The sequence below is a fragment of the Bidens hawaiensis genome, unplaced genomic scaffold, assembly GCF_021521415.1.
Source record: "Bidens hawaiensis isolate Kalapana, Puna unplaced genomic scaffold, B.hawaiensis_p1.1 tig00009343_1, whole genome shotgun sequence".
NCBI lineage: Eukaryota > Viridiplantae > Streptophyta > Magnoliopsida > Asterales > Asteraceae > Bidens > Bidens hawaiensis.
The window spans coordinates 516,292-539,158 of record NW_027491689.1 but is presented as its reverse complement, the minus strand read 5'-3'; the positions used below and the strand labels follow the sequence as shown (position 1 = coordinate 539,158).

General features: G+C 34.3%; 3 protein-coding genes and 1 pseudogene across 4 annotated transcripts; 2 read left to right on the top strand and 2 right to left on the bottom strand.

The window, feature by feature from the left end:
• Positions 1-2,055: 2,055 nt before the first annotated feature.
• Positions 2,056-4,992, bottom strand: LOC143532100 (WAT1-related protein At5g40240-like). The gene is made up of 6 exons (XM_077027245.1): positions 4,714-4,992; positions 3,462-3,477; positions 3,021-3,263; positions 2,790-2,936; positions 2,555-2,727; positions 2,056-2,188 (listed from the first exon to the last, which is right to left on the bottom strand). The coding sequence occupies exons 1-6, from the start codon at positions 4,935-4,937 to the stop codon at positions 2,056-2,058; spliced, it is 936 nt and encodes a 311-aa protein (XP_076883360.1). The 5' UTR covers positions 4,938-4,992.
• A 6,855-nt stretch (positions 4,993-11,847) lies between these two features.
• On the top strand, positions 11,848-13,777 carry LOC143532086 (F-box/kelch-repeat protein At5g15710 pseudogene; annotated as a pseudogene). Its single transcript, XR_013135118.1, has 2 exons — positions 11,848-11,900; positions 12,431-13,777. The product of XR_013135118.1 is annotated as an F-box/kelch-repeat protein At5g15710 pseudogene (transcript).
• Positions 13,758-16,595, bottom strand: LOC143532087 (calcium/calmodulin-regulated receptor-like kinase 2). Its single transcript, XM_077027238.1, has 7 exons — positions 16,147-16,595; positions 15,917-16,070; positions 15,698-15,824; positions 15,545-15,630; positions 15,398-15,469; positions 15,113-15,316; positions 13,758-14,156 (listed from the first exon to the last, which is right to left on the bottom strand). The coding sequence occupies exons 1-7, from the start codon at positions 16,410-16,412 to the stop codon at positions 13,848-13,850; spliced, it is 1,218 nt and encodes a 405-aa protein (XP_076883353.1). The 5' UTR covers positions 16,413-16,595; the 3' UTR covers positions 13,758-13,847.
• Positions 16,596-19,141: 2,546 nt separating this feature from the next.
• On the top strand, positions 19,142-22,636 carry LOC143532050 (transcription factor BIM2-like). Its single transcript, XM_077027204.1, has 7 exons — positions 19,142-19,305; positions 19,410-19,497; positions 20,603-20,672; positions 20,752-20,847; positions 21,732-22,066; positions 22,152-22,266; positions 22,336-22,636. Exons 1-7 carry the CDS (start codon positions 19,224-19,226, stop codon positions 22,438-22,440), a joined length of 891 nt encoding a protein of 296 aa, XP_076883319.1. The 5' UTR covers positions 19,142-19,223; the 3' UTR covers positions 22,441-22,636.
• Positions 22,637-22,867: the final 231 nt, after the last annotated feature.

Sequence of the window (22,867 nt, the reverse complement as noted above, 5' to 3'; positions counted from 1 at the left end):
ACGCAAGGCGTAGTGCATGGCGCCAAGAATAGAAGTCCAAAAATAACTTTTCCTGACACCTGGGGAATAGTAATAAAAGGTCCCACAAGCATGGGACAAATAGATGGTAACCCACTTAGGGGTAAACACCAAACCAATGGGGATTGGACAACACATAAATGATGGTACAAACAGTATAATCACATCCTTGTCAAAAGGCCATGATGCCCACCAACTTCTACCAACCACCACAATCACACGAATTGAGAATATTATTGGTGAAGAACCTGACAAGGTAGTTGGTCATACTCTCTCTCCTCCGGCTATAAATACCAATGAACCTCCAAATGGTAAAGGATATACTTCCTCCTATTATCACTATCTCATTATACTATTTCGTACAATCAAGTACTGATTCTCACGCCGGAGGGTGGTTACGAGAGAACCCCCCCCCCCCCCATTCCTCGTAACGAGCTCACGGTGTTCTGTTTTGCAGGTTGTACTCATCTGCGCCAAGAAGGTTTTATAACCCTCCGTATAGGATACGTCCCCATTACCCTCGGACTAACGTGTTAGACCTTGAGGGGTGGATTCGTGTTTCTTCAGGTACACAACGTAGACAATGCTAGCCAAACCATCGTTCATAGCAGCTTTCACTATTGTCAGACCGATCATATCCAAACATGTTGTCGTTAGCATAACAACAAACGGCAACACCTCATTCCTTCGTGACAATGCCTCGTCACTTCTTCTTGTCATCTCCAATTCTCAATCTTCTCTGCGGTCACAATGGTGGCATTATTTTCCTATAAATGTGATTCATGAGCATATGATAAACAAAAGCCATAGGGGTTTTTTAATTGTTATTTATGTTTTTAATTAATCATGTATAAAATATTATTAATAACTTGTCCTTGAGTTTATAGAAGTTAAAGAGTGGACTTTGGGGTTACCGACTTTGATATATTATATTATTTTGAAATCTTATGAAAATCTTGCATATAAATAATTAAATGAATAGAAAATAAAATTCTAGAAATCAATCATCATTATCGTACTCAGTATATTCCACCAATAACATAGTTATGGTAGGGTCTGAGAAGGGTAAGATGTAGACAGCCTTACCTATATATCCCATCAATAACAAATCAATGATATTGTTAAATTATTTAAAAGTTTAAAAGTACTAGAAGAAATATTATATAAATGTTTGAACAGAAAAACAAATTAGTAATGCATGTCCAAAAAAGGTAGGGGTGTGGTTATGTTTCGGAGCGGTTTTGGCTATAATCATATCAAAACTTCGGTTTTTGGAGTTTTTTAAACCGTTCGGTTTCGGTGTTTTCGGTTTCCGTTTTCGTTTTGGTTTCGGCTTGGTTTCGGCTTTTACGATTTTTGCCATTTTAGCTTGAAACTTTGAGGCCGAAAAAAAAGTTGACAAAAAAATAATGAATTTAGGTATAAATAATTTTCTTAATTGTAATATAATAGACTATTATACATTTGATAAAAAATATTTGAGTTACATGTTTATTAAATTTTTATAAATTACTTTATATAAAAAATAAAAAAATAATAATTTAGGAATTCGGTTCAGTTCCGTTTTTTTACATGCAAAACCAAAACCGAACCGATAGTGCGGTTTTTATAAAAAAAACATAAAACCAAACCGTCGGTTTTTGTTTCGGTTCGATTTTTTCAGTTTCGATTTTTCGGTCTTTTCGGATTCGAATCGGTTTATTCGGTTTTTTGCAAGGGGTATGATCAGGTTCTACACATGCTCAATTTGAAATTTATTTTATACAATCAAAACTACACCCTCCTCTCCATGTTTAGGTTTGAATAATTTGATAGTATTTACATTCCAAATGATAGGCTAAAATCTAAATACAAAAGAGTTACTACAATGGAGTAGGAAACTAAAACATGTACTTTGTTTCTTTAAATAAGCTAAACTAATTATTTACAACAAAATTTTACATAATATAAGTCTTGCTAGTAAACTTTATAATAAACTATATATATAATATTTTAAGTCTTGAAAATACTTATTTCCACAACATACTAACAATTTGATTAACTTAAGGATTGAAGTAGAGGAGCATGCTGGTCTGATGATCCAGGTTCATTTACAAAGTCTAAACTATTATCCATCTCGTCCTTCAACTTATTATTCTCTTTAGCTTGCCCCACATCACAGCATAAAATCCTGTAGCAATTATCACTGCTCCAATGGCACTGATTATATGAATTCATATTTCAATAATCAGTTAAAATCCTTTAAACAATGGCCAACAAGTAAGCTTAAATGAAATGAGACGCGTGTGATCAATACAGGTTATAGATAATTCTCAGTGAATTATTTATTAAGTCTTTTATATTTAAATTAAGAACAATTGTTAGTTTAAATTAATAAGTCTTATCTAGTTAGTTTTATTTGATTATCAAAATAGAGTTTGAGTAGGGTTCAATCTCATGTTTGTGTGTTCGATCAAGGGTCTGATTTCCACCATATGAAGCATATCCCGAGATTCATTAGTTGTTTGGATGTCCGAATATGATTAAGAAAATTTACCTTCCTAAATGAAGTGAATCACCAAGAAATGTGACACCCAAAATGACCCCAATAACTATAGAGAGCGGAGAAAACATGGCCACAAAAACCGGACCTTTCTTCTCCAAGCACCAAGTAATAGCATTTACGCGATACAGAATCGTATAACCAGCCTTCAAACCAAACTTGTCAGTCTACCAACACCAATTATGCAAATAAGTTTAGTTTACTTAATGCACTTACCCCTAAAAAAAACAGCGATCATCTTGATTCCGGGTTGCACTAACCATTCACTTGGATTTGGTTCTAGGAAAGGAGATAGAGCGATACATTGTATCGTTCCAAAGAAGCAGAAGAAAAAGGCTACAGTGAATTGATCTGGGAACTCTTTAGTCGTCGCGGACTGGATGCAAAAACCAAGAAATTAGAAGTTAAAAGGTAGTTGGGGGGGGGGGGGGGGTAGTGTAATATGAGGTTTGTATCTTACATGCAAAACGTTCCATATGCAACCAAATATATTAGACAAAAAAATGATAACACCTCCAAGTTCCCACTTAGATGGTTGCGATGAAAGAAGCGGATTAGATGAATCAAGAGTCACGAAAATATCAGGGCCTTGATAGAACGTGAACACCATCGCTCCAGATATTGCTACAACAGTACCCATTAATTTTGCAATAGTGTTTGGACTTGTGATGTCAATTGTCTCCATCCTAAAACACATCATTAAAAGTTACACATGAAACTATAAATCGGAAATAGTTCATGTCTTGTTTTAACGGTCGAAGCATACAATTTATTAACACTATTGATTCATGTAGCATTACCTAAAAATAATTGCAAGCATGAATGTTGTCGCAGGACTCAAGTTCGAGATGGCACTTGACTACGTCGGAGAGCTATAGTTAATACCTGCATACATAAGTACCTCCCAAAGGCAAAGCCTACAAACAACAAATAGACGTTAAGTTTGTTAAAGTGAATACAGTATTCACGTGCGATTCATTGGTAAATAAAACAGCATTGCAGTATATTTTAAGAAACAAGGATATATATATATATACACCTTTGATTATAAGCGTGTGTTTATACTAGTGATAATGGTGTGTCTAAATTGTGCAATTTCGAGAATCCGTCTTAAACGGTTACAATGGCACGCTAAAACATTACAATGGTTCATAAAAATGCGATTACAAGTTCAAGAGTTAATCGACTCCCGGATTAGCTAGAGAGAGAAAACTGGGTAGAAAAGGTCCCAACATAAAAGGCCATAACATGGGCTCGTGTAGAAATACAATTTCATAATCGATGGAATGAGAGATCTCATTTAGAGCTGGTTTCATCACTGAAAATTCATCACTAGAAATGCAATTTCATAATCGATGGAATGCTCTACGTAAGGTCGTGGGGGAAATTTTTGATAACTCGGGGAATGTTAGTCATTGGAACAATGTAATGATGGTCGATAGAATCATTGCGATGGTGATACAAAAACCAGTTACTATGAGGGCTAATGTCTCAAGGAAGATATTCATAATTTGCACATGAACCTTGACCTTGAAATTTTTTGGAAATCGAGAAGGTGGGTCTTGTACGACTGCACACCTTCCACATCGCCCGGAGTGACCCTGGGTGTGTGTATATGTGATATTATAGATTTGGTTTAGTTTAGGGGTATATATATATAGGGGAAGATTAACGTGCTAAACGTGAGAATCAAGTAGAGTAATTATATATACAAGTAGAGTAATTATGTAATTACTCTATGGAGTAATTACATAATTACTCTACTTGTATATATAATTACTCTATAATCTATAATTGTATATAAAGTAATTATATAATTACTCTACTTGTATATATAATTATATATAAATACTCTATTTGATTCTCACGTTTAACACGTTAATTTCATTTGTATTTGATCCAGAGTCTCTATATGTGTGTGTGTGTGTGTGTGATATTTAAGAAAGGTTTTAAGGGCAATAATCCAATAGTCAAAACATATATGAAACAATGAGATCAAATGCTTACCCTAAGAGGCCAAGGATGAAGAATCTAACTAGAATATGGAAAGTGAGCCGAGGACGACTAGTGTTTCTGTACAAGTTCAAAGTGTTATGTTACTTATAACCGGTTTATATTATGCTTATGCTCTTCGGATAACAAAAGAAACAAACATATGTAACATAAACCTGCGTATATGAAGGAGGAAAAACGGAAGAAGAATTAATGTTCCAAGAGCGTTATGATACACAACATAGACACTGCTGGTCAAACCATCGTTCATTGCAGCTTTCACTATTTTCAGCCCGATCATATCCATACATGTTGTCGTTAGCATAACAACATACGGCAACACCTCATTCCTTCGTGACAATGTCTCGTCACTTCTTCTTGTCATATCGATCTTCTTCGCAGTCACAATGTTGATCGAGACAAATGAACTTGAACAATGACTCCAAATCACATGAATCTCATTTTGATCCCCAAGAAGAAGTTACAATATTATTTTCCTATGAACGTGACTGGTGATTACATTATAAACAAAAGCCATAGGGAGTTTTTAAATGCTATTTATGTTTTTAGTCATGTATATGTTATTATTTAAAACTTAAGCTTGAGTTTTCAGAAGGTAAAAGAGTGGACTTTTGGACACTAGTGGGGTTACCAAATATGATAGGGTATGTTTGGCAGGAAGTTTTTAGGAGTTTTTATGAGCTTCAAGCTACAAGCTTTTAAGAAAAAGCTCCTACTCAATTAAAAGCTTTGTTTGGTTCAATGAGCTTAAAGCTTTTAAGTCAGGAGAAAAAGTTTAAAGCTTAAAGCTCCTACTAGTAGCGTTTAGAAAGAGCTACAAGCTTTTAGTATATTAATTACTTAAATAACCTTCCAAAACAAATACATTTACTATTATTGTTTTTAGTTATGTCTATTTTAGTAATTTTATACGTTTTATTAAAAGCTCCAGTTACCTTGCCAAACATCTAAATATATTTAAAATGCTACAGCTACAGCTTTCAGCCACCAGCTTCCAGCTACAGCTAGCAGCTAGTTTTGCCAAACATACCCGATATGTTATATATTATATTGATTTAAAATCTTAAGAAAATATTTCTTACAATATAGTTTGGTGTACACTGACCTACGTCCACAGTAACAACTAAATACCTTTATCTGTATCTATATTACTTATAAAACATATTGATGGACAGAACGGTAAATTACTCCTTTCCGGCGAGACGCCTGTAAATTTAATGTTCTTTACCTGCGGCAACACATTACAATTATATTCAGGCGACATTAAATTTGTGTCCGGCAATTGAATGTGTGGTGTGGTGTGGTTTCTACTTTAGTAACTGGCAATCAATGTTCCAATATATGTTATCATTTCAATTAACTTTCCCCAAATTCCACTCTCAATCGGCCATCTCTGACTCACCCATTTCAGGTAAATTATACACCGGTTTCTAGGGTTTCGTTGACGTTGATTAATTTCTATTGATTTATCGTTGATTTTAGGATGCATCTGATCCCTAATGTTTTGACCTTCTTTGTGTTTTTTATTGCTACAGCTTCTATGTTCTTGCTAATTTTGTTTATTTCTTCTCCAATTTTGTGCTTAATTTGATTATCATTTTGAATTTAGGGAGTTTCTTGTACAGAGTTTATGCTAAAATGGTAGTAATACACATTCAGTTACCATCAGACGCATTTTGGAAGATTGGTGTTGTATTGCTGTTCAACTTCATTTTGATGAAGGATACTAAAGAGTGTAGGTACAGGGCTTGTGGGGTTTTACAATATATACCAACTCATAATTTTGAATTCTGGTTAGTAGTGTGATTTATTTTTGTTTTTTGTTTTTTCTATATTTTTTTATATTTACCTGTAAGCAGGCTGCCATCAAGAAAAACTATAGACATGACGCATCATATGTTGGTGATGAAGGTGGCTTTGCTTCTTATTCTGCTTATTATGGTTTTTTCATATAATATGGACAGGATGCACCAAATGTTTAAACGGGCTGATTAGGTTCATGTTAGACCAGCGGATACGCGTAAAGGGGTCATGTTCGGGTTAACGCGTTTAACGTGTATAATTCTTATACATGATGAAAGGGACTAGATATAAACGGAAGAGGAAAATATTTTAGAAAACTATTATTCATTATTGCAGTAATATAAGCTTAAAGAAGGACGTGTGTGCAATCATCTTTTCTCCTAGATACTGTTTGCCATTTTTGAAGCTTAGCAGGCTTGTATGTGTTAGCTGCACGAATAATGACGAAAGTACCCTTGCCTTTTAATGGGGCGTTGTAGTAAACTTTCCAAGAGTCATGAGTCTTTCAGAAGATTGGATATTCTATGATAGTTTTATTCTTAGATTTAGCGGTCACAACTTACTTATATATATACGTGTGTCAATTTATCCACATGTTATTTAGATGATAGGGACAAAAGCCCGAAAGGATGCAAATTATATGATGGATATTCTTATAATATGTGCCATTTCTAAGGATGAACCTTCTAACAAAATAACTAAGCTTATTCCACTAAAAGAGCTCGATGAACTGACTATTTTTTCTGTTCTTATTTCTCGGGCAAGTTTCTGACTGTCTTTGTATGCTTAACTCTGGTCAATGTACATGTGTCGTCACGTTTTCGAGTGTTAAGAAATGTTTAGTTGATTTTTGTTCCAAAACACCTCTTTAATATTATATGGTCAAGTTTAGTTAACGCACATATAATTTTTTGTTTGTACGGTCAACTCTGGTTACCGATAGATAACTTGTGTAGTGTGCAGCTCATAATAGCAACAGATCTTTTACCCCTGGAAAATAGGGAAATTACACAAAAAAAGGTGTCGGAAGTTCTCTCAAGGTTTTCTAAACAATGAAATCCTCTTTTGAACCCTGGAGAAAACATGAAGGTTGACTTATTTTTCCTTTTTTTCAATGCTTGTTTTATTCTCTCATATCTATATAAATTTTTTATAGGTTCAAAATGGGTCTTACAGGAAGGCGGTCCGCGGGATTGAAACCCTAGAGAGCCTATTTGAGAAATATGAGGTTGCAAAAACTCCAGAAAAAGATGTAAGTGTTGCATAAAAAGAAACAAATATATACTCAAATTTGTCTAATTAGAACGTCAATATGGTCAGTATGGTCTTCTTCTTCCTCTGCACTTGCCTTTATATTTGTTTCTTTTTATGCAACACTTACATCTTTTTCTGACGCCCTGCTTGCGGTGCGCGCATATAATGTATATATGTGTGAACCCTCGGGTGGGCAAAAGTAAAATTGCACTAATTTTGACGTTATTTTACTAATCTCGTGAAAATAACGTTAAAAGTGGCGGAAGGTTAATCAGGCATCATGTGGTGGCGTTGATAGCCGAAAGACAAGGGCACATGCACCGATCAGCCGGTGTCCCGATGATTGAGTGCTATGTGCCTTATGTCCAAGGCTTGATGCAAAACTACTATCGAGCCGGGGGTCTCACCGGAAGCAGCCTCTCTATCCCTATGGGATAGAGGTAAGGCTGTCTACATCTTACCCTCCTCAGACCCTACCATAGCATTGCTATTGGTGGGATATACTGAGTACGATGATGATGATGATGATGATGAATATGACTTACATCTTTTTCTGGAGTAAACATACTTTTATTATAAAAATGCACATTTTATTACTAGCAAATTGTATTAAATAATTAATAAGATGAGGTGCAATTTGATGCAGATATGCGAGTAGAGACGATGCTGTGTAATTGAACGGGAAAGTTGCTTGTGAAATTTGTAGGCCAGCTGAATTGGTATTAACAGAACTCATGTTTAATGGTGTTTTTAAAGACATAAAATTAGAACAAATGGTTTCTCTTTTATTTTGTTTTGTGTGAGAAGAAAATCTTCAAGATGTTCAACAGCCTAGGGAAGAACTGGACATGTTTTTTACACAATTGCAAGATACCGCGCCAAGGGCGACTAAAGTTCAACTGGGTGTAAGGTTCAGTTTATTTTATTCATATTTGGTTATATTGTTATATTGTTATCTTAAAGAAAGAATGTTCTTAGTGCTGTCAAGGTCTTAAACCCTCATCGAATCTAAAGAAATGAGGTACCGTTTGACTTTTGAGGTCAAACTTATGGCTTCTTTGGTTCAAAAATTCGTATGGGTTTTCGACTTGTCAAAAATAATAATAAAAATGATTCGCATTTGTAGCACTTGTTATTTATTTTTGTCGAATTTCTAAGATGGGAAAGTCATTGATGACTAAAATTTGACATTATATAAATGATCAATGACGCATATTTTGACTCAAAATTTTGGTTTTCCGTTTACTCGAATCTGATACAGGTAGTGTATCACCTTGCAAGCAAAATATATTTATTCGTAGAATCTATTAAATACATGAGCGGCTTTTCAAATACTTCTTTAGTGAATTAAAGAACACAAATTGATTTTATCTATTATACGATTTTGTCGTAGTTTATTTAATATTTTGGAATATTAAATGTGCTTTTTTTATGTTGACAAATCCCCCTTGTGTCCCCGCTGAATGTAAATGAACGAAATGTTCGTTCGTTAATTTAAATGAACAAAAATAATCATGTTTGTTCGTTTATTTAATAAACGGACATAAATGAACTTCGCGTCGAATGGTTAACAGTTCACAAAGTTTTGTTCATGTTTGTGTTTTATATAACGCCTATCATTGTATCCACTACTTTGGTGCAGGTTGTTGATTTGGTCTACTGGTTGATTTGGGTTTTGACTGGGGAAAAGTCAAACAATGGGTTTGCTGCGTTAATTTGGGAGTTATGTGCTTTAAAGTATTAAAAGGTCTATGCAAATGCAGAGTGAAGACTTTATTACACTTTGCTTATGTTTTGTATTAGTTGGTTTGTTGAATTTTGTAATGTTGTTAGGTAGTTTGATCTTGTCCAGTTTGAACATGTCGATTAATCTACCTGTTAATAATCTACATGATAGAATACTTTTATTAAGTTAATTAGTTTACTAACTTACTAATATATATTTATATTTACATTTTTATATATTTTCAATCATAGGGTATTTTCAGTATACTCTCAAAACATGCCAAAATTTCGTGCTTCGAATCTAAGTTAATGCTTTAACAAGCACCACATCATCAAAATTTAGGCTTCTAAAAGAACCGGACAAACGCAAACGGAGCATGTTCATGTTTGCTCATGTAACTCAAACGACTAACAAACAATCGAAGACGAAAAACTAAATGAACAAGAGTTTCTTGTTCGTGTTTGTTCGTTAAGATGATCAATTAAATAATTCTCTTTTTGGCTAATATTTTTGTCTAAAATTTCAATTCTTGGTATCGTAAACTATACGAAATCCAAATTTTACTATCGCAAATGTCGGTAACAGAACGAGCCGCTACTAACTGAATCACAATTGTGTTCCCGCCGCAACGCGCGGGCACTCTTACTAGTTAGTTTATAAATGAATCTAAAACTGTTTATTTGTTTTTTGAAAATTAAAAGCAATTGTAAAATGCTTCAATTTGAAGCTTGAAACAAACAGCTTTTATTTTTCAAAAAACAAATAAGAAAATAAGTAGTTTTTAAAAGTTCACTCAAACACCCACTTGATTAACTCCTCTCTCTTACATCATACTCATGTTATACACTTGAACGTGTTTATGTTTAACTAGCTACAATTAATCCGCGAGATGTGGTGAGGGTGTGGCTGGAAATCAATCAGTATCGGTTCGGTTTATTACGTAGTAAACGTCAATGTGTGTAACCTATCTATTTTAACATTTCAAAAATACCATAAATAAAATTTTGAATTTTCAAAATAGTTTAGTTAAATAGTAAAATAAGTAAATAAGTAGGGGTGTGTATAAGAATCAAATAATCGAAAAAACCGTACAGAAACCAATGCATGTTACCTTTGATATTTTGTTGCAACATTAGGTGCATATGTAGGACCTAAACAACAACTCATGCCTCTTTATATATGGGCCTCCCGTTTGATCTATTTTTCTAATCTTAGCAAGCCCAATAGTAAAACTAGAACTCATTTTTATTCTTGTTTAAAATAAAAAATTAATTAAATTAGGGAATATCAAAAATATTTACGTGTTTTTACTTTTTACTATCCTATTACATTTTGTTGGGATTTTGAGATAAATAAAATTAGTAAATGAATGTTAAAAATATAATATCAGTATAAGACTATAAGCTGTAAATTATTCTATTAATTTAGTTTCTTTAGTACAGATAGTTGGAGAGCTAATAATTAATGAAGCGGTAAGTGTAAGGATCACGTACGAAGAAAATGACTACGAAGAAACATAGATAAAAGAGGTTCGCTACATAAGACTAAATTAATAATCAAAACTTTTTATTTATTATATTCATCTAGGTTTTCGGTTTTCTTTAGTATGCCCTTAATAATATTTTACTTACTATGAATCTTCAAATTATTGAGTCATTTGAAGATATCATAAGGATGATTGCAAATTGTTTCAAATTGTATGACAGTGCTTTTCATCAAAGCATAAGACAACATTTATTTAACATTATTTTCCCTTTGATTAATGATCAGGTACACTAATTCTCTCATAATAAGACAAGATTAACAAAAAAAAAATGCACATAGTAATCAATCACAGTACCATCTTTTGATCAACAAATGGACAACTTTTTATAAAGAATAACCATCTCAACAAATAATGCTTTCCAAATATAAAAGATATAATTCTTTAAAATAGTTTTATATAATCTAAAGACAATGAATTAAATTATTGAAAAAAAGAACCTAGAGTTTTTTTTATTTTAACGGCTCTTAATCTACTCCTAAATCCTATACATAAGTATTTGCAAAGTTCTCACACAATCAAATGATCATGTTTAGTAGAATTAATTAACAAAACCACAATAACTAAATAATTAATTTACATTTTTTAACAACTAATTTACTTTTAAATTCACCTAACCTGTATTGCAGGATTTAAACTCTCGACTTTCAAAAGAAAACGTAAATGTTACATACCTGAATATCATTGGATCAAAACTCAAAAGTGTTTATGGATAAGACTTGTGAACATAACCTAAGAGATTAGTGGACATGAAACATGACTAATGTACTAATCATGTATTAAATATTACATTATTATTATTTTATCTAAAAGGAATCAGAATGAGAAGCACCCAACACCAAATGATTACCATCCCCAAGACTCTTTTTTTGTTTCTATCCACAAATCATCATCATCATCATTTTATTCATCATTATTCTTGTTTGGGTTATGATTTTCATATGTAATATATGTAATATGTTATATGTCCTATCAACCCTTCAACCATTAATCAATCCAAGGTAATTTATATTTTATAGCTCAAAAACATTAACTTCTTGTTAATATCTCTTAATCTTGTTGTTAATATATTGTTAATAGCTCAAAAACATTTAAAGATTGGGATTTTGAGTCTTGATTAAGGTTTCAAGATTCTTTGATTTAATTAGTGGTGCACAAACTGGTTTAAAACTCAAAATCAGTTTGGGTTGAAATTGGTTCGGTTTCGTCAACAAAAGTCAAAACCAGCTGATGATCGGTTCTGGTTGAAACCGGTTTCTTGACCAGGTTACGATCGAAACAAGTTTTGGTTCGGGTTTTGACAGGTTTTTGCTTGGTTTTGGCCGTTTTCGGTTCGGTTAACTGGTTTTGGTGGAGAAAATTACAAACCAGTTCCGAACCTACATAATCGGTTTTTGCCCGGTTTTGGCCGGTTTCAATCGGTTCCAAACCGGTTTCTACATAATCGGTTTCAAAACCGGTTCAGTTTCGATTCAATTTTCGGGTCAGGTCAGTTAACAGGTTTATTATTTAACACTGGTTTTCAAATTAGGCTTCTTGAAAGTTGAAACCTTTGTAATAAATAAGGTTCTTGGAAGATGGTGGTTGGGATTGGAATAGGTGAGTCATCTAATTGTTGGTCATGAGATTTAATGACCCAATTAGGTAGGATGGGTGAGGAGTGGTCAAGAAACCCGAGCCCGAGCCCGATAGGTCGAGGGGTCGGGGTGGGGTCAAGAAACACGAGCCCGTCTAAACAAAAGGCGATCAAGACAAAACCGAGGGGTTTAGACGAAGAAACCATGGCTACATTTGCTAAAACACCTCATTACAATGGTGTTCAAATGGAAGACAACATATAGGCAATGTTACCCGAAGATTTACTAAACGAGATACTAGCACGGGTCCCGCCTTTCATGATCTTTCGGGTCCGGTCCGTTTGTAAAAGATGGAATTCGATATTGTTAGATAACGCATTTCTAAAGTTTCATTCGCAAGTCCCATCACACGGGCCTTGTCTTCTTACATTTTGGAAAAACTCAACGCCACAATGTTCGGTTTTCAGTTTACCGTTAAAGCAATGGTATAGAATCCCATTCACATTTCTACCGCAATGGGCTATTTGGTTAGTCGGGTCGTCAGGCGGGGTTAGTTTGCTTTTCGGGTATCGACGGGTCAACTTTCAAAATACTAATTTGCAACCCACTCACACAAACATGTAGAATACTACCAACTATGCATTACAATGATTACAATCAACAAAGACAGTTGACTATGGTCGTTGACCGAAAGCAAAAATCTTTCAAGATTATCGCTTCGAACGATCTTTACGGTGACCATTCGTTACCAATCGAGGTATACGATTCAAACGTTAATAAATGGACTATACACCAAAAGATACCAGCAGTCAATGGCTCGTCAAAGATGGCATTTTGTGACCCAAGATTATATCTTGAAACACTTTCGCCACTCTGGTTAATGATGTACGGGCTTGACACGGGGTTATGGGAACCCGTGCCAGCGAAATTCCCGCGATCTTTACTAGACGGGTATTTGATTTCGGGTAATGAACATCGGTTATTTTTAGTTGGTAGAGTTGGAGTTTACAGTACTCTTCAAAGTATGAAAATTTGGGAGTTGGATCATGTGAAAATGATGTGGGTTGAAATTACGAGAATGCCCCCGAGATTCTTTAGAGCTCTTTTAAGGCTGTCTGCAGAAAGATTCGAGTGTTTCGGACAGAACAATTTGATTCTTTTTAGTTCTTGGAATCAAGGGAAGGGTTTGCTTTATGATGTTGATAAAAAAGGCGTGGTCTTGGATTGTCGGTTGTGTTCTCGAGTTGTATACGAGTCAGGTTTGTTTTTACGAGCCAAGATTCGATGCTTCAATCTACTAAACTTTAAACATGTAACATGTTTTTCAAGTTTCAAAAACTAGTACATCAGTACAACAACATGTCGAATGTATCAAAAGGTTATTTGTGAGGTTTCGTTTATGCTGGACATATGGTTTAACTGATTCTGTTGCATCTCTATGATCCCTGAGAATTCTTGGCCTCCAAACGACACGTTGCTACGGGTTTCTGATCTCATGATATGTTTATGTCTTAGCCTTTTTATAATCTGGGAAACCTCGTTGATGTTGGGTCGTTTTTTGGGTGTTTTGTGTAAGCATCTGTGAGCTAAACGAGCCAAGCTTCTAACTTCTTCAAGATCGCAGTCTCCCGTCAGTTTCTTGTCGAGGATTTCATCTGCACCATCTGAACTCATTGCTGCCTGACAGTAACATATATTTATCAAGTTCTTAATCAGTTAAGATTCTTAAAGGTTATATGGGATAGCGAATAACGAGGTTTTGTAATTAATGTTATAGTTCGGAAAACATTTGAGTTGAATTGTTGCAAAATAGTTGACAAGTTTTGATTTTGACCATGAAAGTCAAAATGTGGAATGAAAATATGAGAAAAGATTAAAAAAAAAAGTTCTTTTGGTGACGTGGACTAGTCCAGTATATTTAAAACAACTTTTAAATAAATGCATGATGTTTCACAAAATACCCTTCAATAGTATTAAGGTAATTGGTGGACATGTAATCGAACCGAACGCTCATGAAATGTTTGACTTGAAGTCTGTTTATGTTCGTTTATTTGATATACGAATGAACATGAACACATGCAATCTTCATTCATTTATGTTTGTGAACGTCCGCTTATGTTTTTTTTCACCTAAATCTGTTAATGTCCATTGGTTCATTTACATTCGTTTATGTTCGTTATTTTAGGCCTATTATCATTTAGTCTAATTTAATGAATTTAAAACATCATCAGCTACAGTTTAGTCTAGTTTTATTAATTTTTAAGCCCAAAAAACTAATGTTCACGTTCACGTTGACTTTTAATTGATGTTCACCTGGTTATGTCCGTTTATGTTCCTTCACTAATGTTTAGTTATGCATGTTCACTTATGTTCGTAAACCGTTTGATTATACTAATAACAAACGAAATATGCGTACACAAAAACATTCATTTTCTTAACAATCGAGCATGAACAAGAAACCCCTCGTTCGTTTAGATTGTTCAGTTAAAATTATACGAACGCTACGAACACGAACATGTCACGTTCGTGCTCGTTCAGTTTGTTTACAAGCCTAATAATTGGTCTTTTGGATATAAAAACAATGCTAACAGTTTTATAAAGTGATTATTAATGGCCAAAAATAAGTAAAAACTTACTAGATTGACATATTCCATGAGGTTTTGATTTGGATGAATGGCTGCAATGAGTTCAAAGAGTATAATCCCAAAACTGTAGATGTCACTCTTTTTGGTAAACTTGTTTGTAGACACATACACAGGATCTATGTACCCGTATGTACCTTTAACACACGATTTCTTATCATCAAAAACCTCTTCTTTAGACAGTCCAAAGTCAGCAACCTATTTAATCACCATATTATTAAAAAAAACATTCATTCATACAAGAATATTAATTATAGCGAATGATATTTAACATCTTGCCTTTGCTCTCATTAAGTGATCTAGCAGTATATTAGCCGACTTCAAATCTCGATGTATGACAGGTGGCACTGCCTGTTTGAACATTCGTATTAGTATAAATAAACTTTTCACGTATCTTAAAAACGATAAGAAAACGAACATATTTACCCCGTCATGAAGATATTCGATCCCGTGTGATATGTCAAGAGCAATTTGAACCCTTTCTTCCCAATTCAAAGTCGGTTTCTCTTCATCTAACAAAACTTATCACAATAAGCAAAAGAATCTTAAATATAAAAAGTTTCTAATAAACCAACTTACTATATAAAAAGCTTGCTAAACTTCCATTCTTCATGTATTCGTATACCAACATTCGTTGCCTTTTGTCTACACAATATCCAACTAGATTCACCAAGTTTCTATGATGCAATCTTCCTAAAAGTGATACCTGCAAAAAGATAATTATAATTTTAATAAAATGGTTAAAAAGTTTCTGATAATTAAGCCAACGGGTTATAATCTATATTTTATAAACATTACCTCAGTTTGAAACTCTTTTTCGCCTTGTTTGGAATCAGAAGCAAGAGCTTTCACAGCAACGATATCGCCACCTGGCATCACCGCTTTATAAACAGGACCAAAAGACCCTTGTCCCAATACAGTCGTAAAGTTTTTCGTGGCATTTTGGACGCCCCTGAAACGTACATTTCAGTTACATTAACATCACAAATCACAAATCTTTATCAGACAAAACCGTTAAAAACACATACTTGTAAGAGTATTTTACTAATCCAGATGTCGGTGACTTGTTACACAATGCAGAAATCGGTGAAGCTTTTGCAGGGTAAGTTGACTGTTTGACATCACTCAAGATAATACTTGTGTCTGCAAAACTGTTGTATGTGGGTAGTGTTGATGAGCGGTATTTACGTCTTTTGTACCACCATATGCAAAAGAATACAAGTGTTGCTATGAGTAAGCCAACAGCCAGACCCACAGAGACTCCAATGATCACTAAATCAACTTTGTGAACCATGTTTTTGCTCTCTGTTCACCATCAATAAGAACATCCTGTAACCAACTTCCTGATTAAATTTTCTGCATCATTAAACCATAACCAACACACAATTGTTTCACAAACCTAAATTGACAGCATAGATTATAGCCTCATAGGGTCATGAGTTAAAGATTTAAAGACTCAAAATCTATGCGGTCGATATCACCGATATATCAAAGATACATCAGTTATCGGCCCCTTGGTAAAATATCAGTCATAATATCCATCCCGATATTATCGGCGATACTGTCCGAATTATCACCGATATTAGTGTTTTAATTCTTAATTCTCAAATTTTAGTGTTTAACGTTAGTGTTTTTAAGTCTTAATAAGTTCCTACTTGCTACAATTGTTAGTGTTTTGCAAGTTGCAAAAGGTTAATTTGTTAACGGTAGGAGACTATACTGAACTGTTAGTGTTAATTGCCGTAAATATAAATTTTACATGATATTAAAAGTACCGACTAAGCAGTAAATGCTGAAAAATACCGGATATCGGTCAAATACCATCATGTAAAATTCATATATATTGAAATATAACACTAACAATTCAGTATACTCTCCTACCATTAACAAATTAACCTTCTGCAACTTGCAAAACACTAACAATCGTAGCAACTGATTAATACTCAAAACACTAACACTGATCACTAAAAACTGATAACTAAACCGATATCGGTGATATACAGGTCAAATATCAGTCAATATCACTGATATTATCGGAACCGATATTTTGACAGATATTTTATCAAGGGAGATGATATATCGGCAATATCGACTGCATAGATTACCAATATCCCACCGTGATAACCGGCATCACAAATATACGACATTTTTCCGCATAAACTGCACTCATTGGGGCATTTCATCGAACACTTAGAGGGCATCTTTTATCCTAACGTATAAACCTTTAATTCCATACATATTTATGGTTTATTCATGTTAAAACATGCATATACACAAGGCAAAAGAAGAACAAACCTGTTGATGAAGAAACAATAATGGTGAAGTGGGTTAGTGCCATTTGCTCATATACTGACATTGCCGGACCGGCCGTGAGGATTTGTGCGTTGGGTTTCTCATCATTTTGTAGTATTCAATCAAACAAAGTTGAATTTGCCACTGCCGTTCTTGAAAAGACTAGTGTTTTATTATATATTATTGTTTATGTGATCAACTTGGTTAGTTATATTAGTTGGGTTTCGGTTATTTTTCGGTCTATTCAGCAGGTCGTGCATAGTAACTCAACGACGCTGAAAAATGATAACTTTGTTTTTAGTAAGATCGGTTTTGTTATTCAAAAATGGGTGGCGGCGTAGCTTATTGTCCGCTTACCTGTCTCTCTATTGTAATTTGATCATTTTATTATAATATTATGAAGATGTAACAATCTTACCGAGCTAGATTGAGCCGAGCTGACAAGGTTATGTCATTTTCTTTAACGTCGAGCCAAATTAAGTCGAACTAGGCGAGCTCACCTTGGCTTGGCTCATGAATAAACATGTTTGAAACCAATACATCATTACCGCTTATATTTGTTTTTTATAGCTGGATTGTTATCATTCCAAATTAAAATATTTATATGTGTAAGAGATTATTAAGCCTGCTATTATAAAATAAATGTTTTCTTAGTGTCGTAGTTTATGTGTTAAAGAAAATAAATAAAAGTTTATATAAATTACATGTATATACTAATTTGTTTGTAAGTGACTATTGGCTCACGGTAATTTAGTATAGATAACTTTAATATTATTTTAATAAAAGTTAGTTAGCTGTATATATTTCTCCCTTTTGACGGCTTCATCTTGAATAACGTCATTCATTTAGTTAGCTTGCTCGACTGATGTTTTAAGGTTCATAATTTCTATTGTTTTAGGGTTCTCATGTTTCTAATTTAAAACATTAGATATATTTGTTAATTTATCTAATTATCGTGTTTAATATGATATAGTTGAAATTGTATATTGTTTGCATTACGTTAAAACACAAGGCATTAATCCACTTCATATATACTTGAAAGAATAAGAATAAATATAAAAAGTAAAAATAAACCCATTAATTTCACTCATCACCTGAGAGCGTCCTTCTAAAAGGTCTTCCCCTCAGGGATCCTCGTCATCTCTGAAGATGCCCTTTGAAAGAGCTTTCTCGTCTCGCTTAAGCATCATATATAGTTGAAACATAAAGCATAATCAAAACCAGACTAAGAAATTAATTTTCACAAAACGGCTTAGTCAAATTATCGTTATTTTTACTACAGTATTAAGTTATTTCTCGTCATATACACTTAAGTAATTCTCAAAATGTGCTTATGGACCGAGAATTCATCTTTGTCCACCAAACTTTAGGATTTCAAAAATGTTCTCTCAAAACATTTCGTTAACTACATGTTATTAGTGTAACACGTCGTTAACGACGTGTTTGACCTACTATCATACAGTCAACGACGTGTTTAAAGGGGACATTTTTAAAATCCTAAAGTTCGGTGGACATTTATGAATTCTCTATCAATAAGAAAGCACGTTTTGAAATATAACTATATAAAAGAAAATCACATTTTATTAAAATAATAATCATAATAATAATAACAAACAGTCAAACACCACCGCGTTAATAATAATAATAATAATAATAATAATAATAATAATAATAATAATTTTATAATAAATATCGAGAGCTAGGGCTTTTAAACCCGTACAGTTGTACCGTTCACTGGAATTTAAACCACCACCACCACACTCCTCCGCCGTACTACCTCCATCACCACCGTCAGCTATACTGTTTGCAGCTGATGGTGAGGTCAGTGAAGAGTCATCATCATCATCCTGAAGAAGAAGAGGATGAAGACGATTTCATTTCTAGAACCACTGACGGTTTATTATTATTATTATTATTATTATTATTTATTTATTTATTTTGGTATACGCATATGTATGCATGTATCATTTGTGAAATTGAAGTTTAGAATTGAATGCAGATGGGAGGAAGAGCGGTCAGAAGGCGAGTTCTCATCGGTCGAAGCATTCGGAAACCGAGCAGCGCAGAAGAAGCAAAATTAATGAGAGGTGTTTTATTTTTGAAAGTTAGGTTATAATTGTTAGGATTTGTGAAGGCTTCGGGCCGGTTTGAGGCTCGTGGATAAACGAACCGAATGTGAACTATGCTCATATTTTTAATAATCGAACGAACATGAACAAATGTTTAGTTTGGTCATTTTGGATGAACCATTTGCTTAATGTTTTAAATTTGTTCGTTTGTGTTCGTTTACGTTTGTTCATATATGTTTGTTTAGATTTTAACTGAGCGAATATAAACTAACACGAACATCTTCATTTTATAAACGAACAAACATGAACACAAATATTCGTCCGATTAAGTGTTTGTGTCCGCCCTCATTTACAAGCCTAGGGTAGTAGAAGCACAAGGAGGGATGGTTCCCTAAGTTACTAAATATAAACCAAGCTATGTAATTGTAATTTGTGGTTCTGAGTATAATGAAATAATCTAGTTGTAGCCCGTGGTTGTAGGTCCCTCGCTGGACCTAACAGTGTTTAAAATTCTTGTTCTTGTGTTGTTGATATTTTCTGTTTTTGTGTGATATTCGTGTGTGTGAGTGAGTGTGTTAGTTATTTTCGCTGCGTGCCACTCTGTTCTTAACAAAAATGTTGTGTTTGAGTTAGGATTATAGAGAGTTTGTTAGGTTAAAATTATTAGGATTTGTGAAGGCTTCGGGCCGGTTTTGTGGTTGTTATTGTTTTAACTAGGGTGCGTATTTATGTTTTCTGGTCCCTAAGTTACTTAACATAATTAGTTTTTATATAAGCCACACTATGTAATTGTTATTTGTGGTTGGTTGTAGGTCCTCTGATGGGACCGAACCACGTTAAAGTTCTTGTCTCGTTTATATCTTCTGTTTCTGCGTGATATTCGTGTGAGTGAGTATGTTGGTTAGTTATGCTGTGTGTTACTCAGTTCGTAACAAAAATGTGTTTGAATTAGGATTATAGAGAATTGGTTAGTGTTGTGCTTATTGATACGGCTGATTTGATCATATAGTGAGTCAAATATGAGTTTTGTTCATGGTTTTGGTTGTTTTGATGTTGATTTCTGGAACACACTTATATGAATTTTGTTATTATGATTGAAGGTAATAAGCTTGAAATTGTGCAGGTTTCAGATTCTGCGGGACCTAATTCCTGAAAATGATCAGAAAAGAGACAGAGCTTCATTCTTGTTGGAGGTTTGTATCATTGTATGCAACTTCTTTTTGTAGATTTTTGATGCCTGAGTATGACGTTGTGAGTGTTTCTTTTATGTAGGTGATACAATATATTCAGTTTCTACAAGAAAAGTTGCAGGCGTACGAAGGAACGCATCAAGGTTGGAGTCCAGAGCTCAGTAAATTAATGCCATGGGTAAATTACATAATCTTCGTATCTGCGTTTTTTGTTACTATATTGTTCATTCATAGGGGTCTACTTCATAGTTCATCAATCTAAGCAAAAGATATTTAGGAAAAAACAGTGCAAAATAAAAGAAAACGATGAATAGAGATTGCCTGTTAACGCAGTTTTAGAAGAGTATTTACAAATTACAACACGAGGGCTGTATTTCTAATGAGCTCTGGAATTTTACTAGCAGACTTTGTATTGACATAGTTAGATTCTGCTTATTGTCTTCACTCTTCACTATGTTTCGGAGGGTAAAATAGGATGTTTCTTAATTAGTTTATGTCACAAAATACCATCTGGTTTGTTTTATTCGATATATCTTCCAAGTTCTAACTTCTAAGTTTGGCGAGGCCATGTTGTTCACCGATAAACGTACTGGTTATAACTTATAAGTAAATCTAAGTTAGGCTGCTGGTTTGTTGCTTGCCAATTGTTCTCAGAACAGAATTATTACTAGTAGCGGTCTGTGTTTTTATTGGGCATTGGCAGGTGGCTTGTCGTTGCGGCAGTGATAAAGTGGTGGTGTGGCGGTGGAGACAAACATATGGCGCTAACACATGACCCTTTTTAAGTTAACAAGTTTTCTAATAGTCGGCCGTTTTGACCCTTTGACTAACTTGAGTATAACCAGAAGAACCTTATCTGATCATAAAGCATGTTTAGGTTTATAAAAATATGATTACATTAAACAAGTCATGTGCTATTGTAATCTACTAATGAGGTTAGTTTCGACTCACTGAGTGGATTTAGCCTTTGCTTCATGTCAAATTTATTGATATTATATTGTGCCCGTGAGTCGTGACATGGTATATTGATCTATAGTTTTTTTTTTTTTTTTTTTTAAACAGAGAGGAACGGATACCTTTGCAGATCAATCACAGCCCATAAAGAACGGGTCTGTTGACGAGGATAATATTGTCTTCACTCACGCCATGCTTACTGATCCACACAATTTGGTAGAATCCGCCATGAGTGACCCAAATGCCTTCAAAACAACAGATCATGCTGACCTGTCGTTACAACAAAACACATATGAACCCGAGCCTATACACACTCCTCATGGTTCTTTCCCGGACGTTGACCTGTTGACTTCACAATCCGGTCAACAAACTTGGAACGGTATTCAAAGCAGCACTCCAAATATTCTAGAAGAATCGAGCATCTCAAATGCTTATTCCAAAGGGTGAGCATCTGCTATATTCATTTATTTATTTAATTTTATTTTAATTTTCGTTTGATCTGTTTGAGATAAATCGGTGTTTCTACAGGCTGTTGAATAATCTAACGCATGCGTTAGGTTCGTGTGGAGTTGATTTATCACAAGCCAGTATTTCTGTACAATTAGATATCAAGAAAGCAACTTCAACATCCTTCGGGATCAAGGTAAATAATATGATTACATAACTTGTATCATAATACACTATGTGCGTTGATTAACATATCGGTATTCAGGATCATGGATATTCATATGAAGCAATGACGCAGTGCGGGGTTAGAACTGAAGATGACGTCGGCATTCAAGAGCATAAGAGGCTCAGAACTGAAGAAAACCAGTAATTAATCATTATTGTACATGTTTACCCGAAGGCATTACAGATTTACTTTTACTTTTTTAATTTTAATATTCAGTCATAGGCTTCCACTGCGAATCAGAGAAGCTGCTCTTCTTAAATCCAGTCATAGAAAACCTAATTGCTAACGCTCACACGCCTAATTACTTTGTCTACGTTCGAACTTTTGTCTTTGGCTTGTGCTTCTTAGGGGTGCTCACGGTCTGGGTCGGATTTTGATAAAATATCTTAACACATCTCAACTACTGTCATCCCGCCACCGCCACTAACTTCTAGTCTACCAAACCGTCCCGAACACTGTTATTTTGACCGCCAGTGCCACCGTCTCCACCGATCTTCCCAATCATTGACGCCCAATTACCCACCGCTTACTTGACAGCGACGTGACGTGACACTTTAACCTAAGTTTTAAC

Coding starts and splice junctions, on each gene's coding strand:
- LOC143532050 (XM_077027204.1), top strand. CDS start 19,224: ATGGTGAGGTCAGTGAAGAGTCATCATCATCATCCTGAAGAAGAAGAG. Junction 19,306..19,409: donor CATTTCTAGAACCACTGACG/GTTTATTATTAT, acceptor AATTGAATGCAG/ATGGGAGGAAGAGCGGTCAG. Junction 20,848..21,731: donor TCAGTAAATTAATGCCATGG/GTAAATTACATA, acceptor TTTTTTAAACAG/AGAGGAACGGATACCTTTGC.
- LOC143532100 (XM_077027245.1), bottom strand. CDS start 4,937: ATGACAAGAAGAAGTGACGAGACATTGTCACGAAGGAATGAGGTGTTG. Junction 2,728..2,789: donor CCGGAATCAAGATGATCGCT/GTTTTTTTTAGG, acceptor TGGTGTTGGTAG/ACTGACAAGTTTGGTTTGAA. Junction 2,189..2,554: donor GATTCACTTCATTTAGGAAG/GTAAATTTTCTT, acceptor TAATTGCTACAG/GATTTTATGCTGTGATGTGG.
- LOC143532087 (XM_077027238.1), bottom strand. CDS start 16,412: ATGGTTCACAAAGTTGATTTAGTGATCATTGGAGTCTCTGTGGGTCTG. Junction 15,825..15,916: donor AAAAAGAGTTTCAAACTGAG/GTAATGTTTATA, acceptor ATCTTTTTGCAG/GTATCACTTTTAGGAAGATT. Junction 15,317..15,397: donor ATCACTTAATGAGAGCAAAG/GCAAGATGTTAA, acceptor GTGATTAAATAG/GTTGCTGACTTTGGACTGTC.